Source organism: Teleopsis dalmanni, chromosome 2 (genome assembly GCF_002237135.1).
Source record: "Teleopsis dalmanni isolate 2A chromosome 2, ASM223713v2, whole genome shotgun sequence".
NCBI classification, from domain to species: domain Eukaryota; kingdom Metazoa; phylum Arthropoda; class Insecta; order Diptera; family Diopsidae; genus Teleopsis; species Teleopsis dalmanni.
Window position 1 is genome coordinate 70,560,392 of NC_051847.1, and position 7,600 is coordinate 70,567,991.

The 7,600-nt window shown below is 27.5% G+C and overlaps 1 protein-coding gene across 1 annotated transcript; it reads left to right on the forward strand.

Annotated features, from left to right (window-relative positions):
- The first annotated feature begins 3,469 nt into the window (after positions 1-3,469).
- On the forward strand, positions 3,470-3,913 carry LOC119674800. Its single transcript, XM_038085955.1, has 2 exons — positions 3,470-3,668; positions 3,722-3,913. Exons 1-2 carry the CDS (start codon positions 3,504-3,506, stop codon positions 3,911-3,913), a joined length of 357 nt encoding a protein of 118 aa, XP_037941883.1. The 5' UTR covers positions 3,470-3,503.
- The last annotated feature ends 3,687 nt before the right edge of the window (positions 3,914-7,600 follow it).

Sequence of the window (7,600 nt, forward strand, 5' to 3'; positions counted from 1 at the left end):
TAATTTTCCACATCATTTCCACGCGTGCCAGTTCCGAAATTATGCATATGCAAGCCGTAAAAATGTTGGAGCTCAAATGAGCTTCACACACAAGTTCTGTTGCTCTCATTAGGCACTAATTTAGGCGGAAATAGCAAGCAGAGCAGCTGAATCCTTGCCAGTTTTTGTTTTTAGTGAATACAGTTCAGTTCAGTTCCTTTCTTTTTTCTTTTTCTTCATCTTTTTCTTTATCTACCCCCACCCACTTTTACTCACTCCACCGCACAGATGTGGATGTCAGTCAGTCATTTAGTTGTGTACATGCATCGTTAATTCTTATGTTGAGCTCTTGGCGTATTTTGGCTTTATACGTGTTGACATGTTAAAAACTAACATTTCCGTATCCTTAACAGTGTATTAAAATGTATGTGTGTGTGTATGTATGTGTTACTGTTAACACGCATGTTAGTTTGTTATGAATGCGTCATTGTATATGCACAAAGGGAAGAGTAAAAGTTATTGAAAGTTTACCAACAGCAGCTACAAAATCCAAGTTAAGCCATGTCTTAAGTATGCTTTGGGCTTAGCCAGCCAAAACTGAATAAGAGCGAAGCGAGTACTCGTGTGAATGTGTGGTTTTGCACAAATAACATTTTTAAAATATCAAAAGTGTTAATGGGTATGGGAAGATATGAGAATCCAAGTTACACACACATCACTGCTCTTGTTTTTATCATTTTCGACAACTGTTATTAATGTTGTATTATTTATTCATTAATATGTCAGTCTTTAAATTAAAGTAAAAAACTGTTGCTCTGGATTTACCAACGGATTAAGACCTTTCTGCACAACAAAAAAAAAAACCAAATAAAAAATATGGATTTGTGGTTTACTTGCAGATTGGAAGAAAAAAAAATTGATTTAACTCTGGACAATGATAACATATTAATGTCGGTACGAAAATATGATAATGTGCTTATATACAAAAAATAAAATCATCATCAGAGTTAGTAGTTAATTTATTTCATATAAACCAGCGGTCCGTAATGCAATTCCCAGTGCTGCAGAGTGGAAAAATAGGATTATAATGGGTTTAAAATACAATATATAACTGCAGAATAAATCTTATTCCTTCTCACTGAATTTTCATTTTGGAAGGTGCCACTTGTTTATAAAAATTTAGTATATTTGAAACAAATAATATTCTATATATTTTGTCACTCAGTTAATGAATAATAATTATTAATTATTAATAATACTAATAATACTTATTAATAATAACAATATCGTTACTTAATAATACTTAATGATAATTTATAATATTAATATTAAAAAATATTAATTTTATTATTATTAAAAAATATTAATTATTATTAATAATGAATAATAATAATAATTAATAATTATTTAATTAATTGATTGACAATGACATCAATCAATTAATAGTTCTTAAGCTACAATATTAACTTAAATATAATGAATCTCAAACTGTATTATAAATTAATTTATTAATTAAAATTAATTAAATTAATAAAATTAATTAAATTAATTAAAATAAATTAATTAATCATTATTTTCATACATTTGGATGAATTCGTGATTATAAGTAGCAATAAGACCTGACTAGCTTACAACACTGAGGGCAAGATCAAGGCTGATGGGCATGGGAAGGAATAACACAGATGTCACAGTTTTTTATATTATATTTTATATTATTATATTATATTATGTTTTATATTATTATATTATATTATATTTTATATTATTATATTATATTATGTATACCTATAGTATTAATTAGTTTGTTGGCACACAACTATGCTCTTAGTTCAATAATTTACAATATTTTAATGTGTAAGTATTTTGTAATTTATTTATTCGTAGCAGAAATTAAAGAATAAAATTAGTTTTAAGATTAAAATGTAATATTGTTTATGAACTAAAATAAAAATACTATAGTATTATGCTATATTTTTATATACATAAATTGAAACAACAAATGAACTCATTACAAAAAAAAATGACTTCAAAAAAACGTGACACCAGCTTAGATTTTAGCAATCACTGGAACAGAAATTCATTTTCAAATCTGAAATTAATGTTTTTCGAAACTCCTTAATTATTTCTAAAACAATTTCTTCCATGTTCTATGGTTTTGTGAGTTTGGTTTTGAGTGATTTTTGAGCTTCACATCTTGTCAACAGTTGCAAACCCATATCAATTCATCATCTTATGATCAGGAAAAGTACCAGGTAATACGATATACAGAGACATCTCAGACGTCTAAATATTCATACAACATCTTTCAAATGTGGTAAAGCGACACTCTTCAGTAACAGACACAATTTCAGTAAGCTCTCTACTTTTAATTTGAACATTAATCAAATTAGTTCCTGCACTTTTTACATTTGTTCGTCAAAGGTGACCATTTCTCAGATCATTTCAGATCTCAAATGATGATGTTCGAAGTCAATCCCATCTCTGTTGTTTCATGACCCAATATTTAATATATACGAAAATTCAATCAAAACAAGTTAGTTGTATCTCTCTATTTTCATAAGCACGTATAGTCGTTCAATGAAAAAATTATTAAATTATTAAAAATATTTTCTCAGTAGGGACATAACTTGTATTATAAGGTATTGTACATAAAATCAAGGAAAACAAATTCCAAAGCTTTTTGGTTTGTAAATAATTCATTTATATTTCCGTTAGAAATTCATTACTTATTAGTTCTGAGTCTACAAATAAAATAATGAAGTCTAGTACAAATATCAAGTGCAATTTAACAGCACTTTTATTAAATGTTAATTATTTATATATAAAAAGAGAAATATATTAATTTATGTTTTGTTTCTTAAGAGTTTAATATATTCACGGCCTTATTCATAAAAAGTTATAGTAGGTTTGTAATCACGGTTGCCACTTGAAAATTTTTTTCTGTACCAAAATTGGTTTAAAAAGGTACCATTTCTGTAAAAAAAGGTCCAAAATTTTTTAGGACCTTTTTGTTTTCTCGTTCTGTATTTTTCATAGTGTTATAAATGAACAAAATATAAAATAGTGCAAAGTTGCATTTATAAAAAAAATTAATTGGAAATATCCACAATAAAGTTGGGTCGTCAAAAATGGACCATTTTTTGAAAGTGAGTACCAAACGAAAAAAAAAAAAGAAAAAAGTACCAATTTTGGTACTAAAGTACCATAAGTGGCAACCGTGTTTGTAATACATTTTATCAAAAATGTTATTCATAAACGTTATTTAACAGTGTTATAAAGCATTTATAAAACTCTATTCATAAACGTATTTTAAAGTTAAAATGCTGTTAAAATGCTGTTAAAATATGTCAAAATTTATAATAGGTTTATACCTTCTATAACAGCATTTTAAGCACAATTTTTGATTGTGTAGTAATTTTTATTGGGTGAATTACAATTAAATATGGATGCCATAAGCATAATTAAAGAAATTGGCGAATATTTAATTTAATTTAAAAATATATAAACAACGTGGAGATCCGTTTATGCTGCGTGATGATGAATTTCAACTGAGGTACCGATTTTCAAAAAAGGGCGTAGAAAAAATAACTGACTTGGTGAAACAGGACTTAACGTTTGATAGTAGAGGCGCTGGAACTTCCGCAAGATTACAAGTTCTAGTAGCTTTGCGATGTTGGAGTCGTAGAGAAGTAACTAATCTTTTTCAAATACTATTACTTACTAAAAGCTTTTAATATAAAAGGTACAAGACGATGCAGGTGATTTACACGGCCTTAGCCAGGCTACAGTCAGTCGCATTTGCGTTAGAGTAGCTAGGGCTCTTGCAAAACATGCCGCAACTGTGATTAAAATGCCAGAATCATTGATAGAAGAGGAAGCAAATATGAAAAGCTTCAAACGCATAAAAAATTTTCCAAATGTGATTGTAGTGTAGTCGCAAGATGGAGAGGTAGTACGCACGACTGCCGGATTTTCGATGAATCAATTCTTAAAGAACAATTAGAGGCAGGAAAATTCAAAGGGCGCTTGGTTGGCGAATCAGGATACAAACTTCAACCATAACTATTCACTCCAATACTGAAACCACAAAACGCAAAAGAAGAACGATACAATGCTGCACACATTGCCACCAGAAATACAATTGAAAGATGCTTTGGTGTGTGGAAGCAAAGATTTCGTTGTCTTCTAGATGGGTTGAATATATCATTGGAGAATGCGAAAACAGTTATAGTCGCACTTGCAGTATTGCACAATCTTGCAGTTACTTACAATGAAAATGACTCCAAAATACCTTATAATGACAATTTTTCTGCGGCGATCAACTTTATTTCCTTATCTGACTGTGAAGAAATATGTGATGATAATTCAACAAATCGAAAGAAACCTAATGTTATATTAAAAACATTTATTGAAAAAAACTTTTAATTAAATTGCAAATTAAATAACGATTTATTAATCTTAAAAAATTTTTTAAATTTTTATTTTTGTGCTGCATTAATTCATATTTCTCACAGTGTTGTAAAATGTTTTGTGTTTAACAGTAATGTTATTAACATTTGTATCATAGTTATCAAAGGTTTATAATACGTTTATGAATAATGTGCATTATAAGGCCATTATAAAGTTAAAATACATTTTAACTAAAATGTATTTAAAAAGCATTTTAAGAAATTTTTATGAATAAGGCCGTCAGACTATAACTAGAGGAGTGGTTTTTTTTTCAAGTTTTTGTATTTATCACCGTTAATAAAATTATTTAATTCAATTTCATATTAGTAACAAAATTTATTATTGTTTATATTATTTATTGTTTTTAGATCACATGGAGCACTATGCTAGTTATGTTAAATGCTGTTTTAGCCAAATAATTCCTTCAGTATGAAGATCTTTCGAAAAATAGATCCGAGTATTTTCTAAAAATCTATTTAGGCAATTAATTGAAACACATCAATTTTAGAAAAAGCAGTCATTCTGAGAACTTTGATTACAAAGAACTTGTGAAAATTTTAATACAATTCGCCTAACAGGAATGGATTAGTTTGTTTAATACAAAATAAATATTTAAAAATATGTATTCCTATTAAAATTACTTTAAAATCCAATTTTGTTAGAAAATAGTTATAAAATTATTGAATATGTAATATTTATTTTAATTACATTGGCAACCCCTTTTGAATCAACACTTTTTCTCTGTAATTTATTTTTAGTCAATAAACACACTTTATCTTAACAAAAATATTATTACTTTCACTTGCAATCCACTTAAACACTCTTGTTTATTACAATTCATTATGGATGAATGCTCCCTCTTGCATTGTTTCTCTAATATATTCGACTAATGGCTTTAGTTTTGGAATTTTGAGTGCTCAAGCTTCATAAACCCATTTCAACTGTCTTTAATATACGATTCTTCGACCTTTCTCTTGCACTTCAGCTCATCTATTCCTTTCTAACTTTTAATTCCTTTAAAGTTTACTATCTGTCAGCGATAAAGGATTGGCAACTCCACAAAATCTTTTAATGAAAATAATAATTAAAAGTTAATTTATAGGTAAAATAATTTTATTAGTGAATCATATTTAGACAATGAATACTTTTTGTGATCTTCTTGATCTGCTTTGAATGCTGTATATTTACCGGTTGTGTAAATAATAATTAGTGCATAATTAGTGCATAATTAGTGTACACAAGTTGAGTACACTAATACGTATTAGTGCACGATTAGAACACTAGTTGTGTACACTACTGAGTATACTAATTGGTATAAGTTAGTGCATTTAATGTGCGCTGATTGTGATATAGCTAATGTATTTTTTAAACATTTACAAACACTAAGACAATGTTTTTACTCAATAATTTTTTACTAGCACTGCTAAAAGAAAGTAATATTTTGGTGCTATTACTACTTGAGTACATTGCATACATTGCATTACTTAATCTTTAAAGCTCCCAACTTCAACATAGTGATACCATGTTAAGTCTTAATAAATATACCAGAGTCAACCAAAGTATGAGAGAAGAAAGCTTTGCAACATATATGACCCAGTGCTACTAAATTTTGAGTTTTGCAAAATCTGTACAATACTGAAAGTAATAATATACATTTAGTTTTAGAACTTGAGATGACAAAATATTTAATGAAAGTATCTTAAAAAAAGTAAATTAAAATAAAATAAATAATACGTGCATCAATATCTACGATTGCCTAAAACAAATGAGTCGATAATTTAGTAAAAGACTTTAATAAAATACCAGACTCAGAAATCAAGGATGCATAAAAGAAGATTGAAAAGACTAAGAACTAAGAAATCAGGGATGCCTTAAAAAGGATGAGTCCATAATTTATTAAGAGACTTTAACATAACACGAAACTTATCAAACACGAGAATTAGCGATTAGAAATCTAACATTCGGTGACGGTTATGAAAGTTACTTATTACTGCACAAGCTTAATATGGAACCATCTAAATGCAGAAAGGTATAAAAAAAATATAAATAATATTTCATAGGCTGAGTTTTAAAGTATAGTACAAATATATGATTCTAATATTATAAAAGATAAAATAAGAAAATATATAAAATAAAATAAAATGAGAACTGGTCATGATTTCGTTCTAATATAAAATATTAATAGAGTCTGGGAATGAACTTCTACAGTTAATCCAGTTAAACTCCAAGTTAGAATAATATAAGTTAATTTGAACAAACAAATTAACAAAACTCAAAGTTAGAACAAAAGAAGTCAAGTATAGCTTTGGATCAGTTGACAAGGTACTAATTCTATCCTTGTTTTACATTGTTTGTAAGTATTAAAATATAAGAAATATAACAAAAGACGCCACTGATGATGGGTACTTGGCAAAATTCGAAACAGATATATAGTCAGTCAAAAATTCAATTTTTTTAGGTAAAAAAAATGACAGACTTACTAACACCGCATTATCCAATCTCAGGTTACAGGCTCCACGGAGAGGTATGCAAATCTAAACATTAATGATAAACATTAATCCAGTCAAGGCGTAAAGAGGGGTTTTGAACATAGCTTGAGTTAATAAAGAGTAAAAGTGCTCAAGTACACTGGCTCAAATAGCTTCGACATAAAAAAAATTTCTGTAGATTATTTTTATAATTATTTCTAAATATTATAATATATTAATATTTGATAGTTTTTTATTTTCTATACTTAAAAATGATTCCTTCTCAATAACTCTACTGTAGACAAAAATAAATTATAATTAATATATTTTTGTAAACGTTTTTCTATTTCTAAGTAGTTATTTACAACAAATTATAATTAATAACATTAACTCATTTTAACAATGATTCAAACTAAATTCAACTAAATAAATTAAAGCGGATCTAACTTAATATAAAATCAAACAATAAAAATTCTTTACAAAAATAAAATCACTAAAAATCGACATTTAGTCACAAATGCAAAATCACATGGAAACAAACTAATTTGTGTGGTTTCAAATCAAATATTAACCACAAAATGCAAATAAACAAGTTAATGCAATATACACACACATACACACACAACTTGCAAACAAATATTATCACGACATATTCGCTTTGTTAGAAGCAATTGAATTTTATATTTGCATATACATTGTGACCG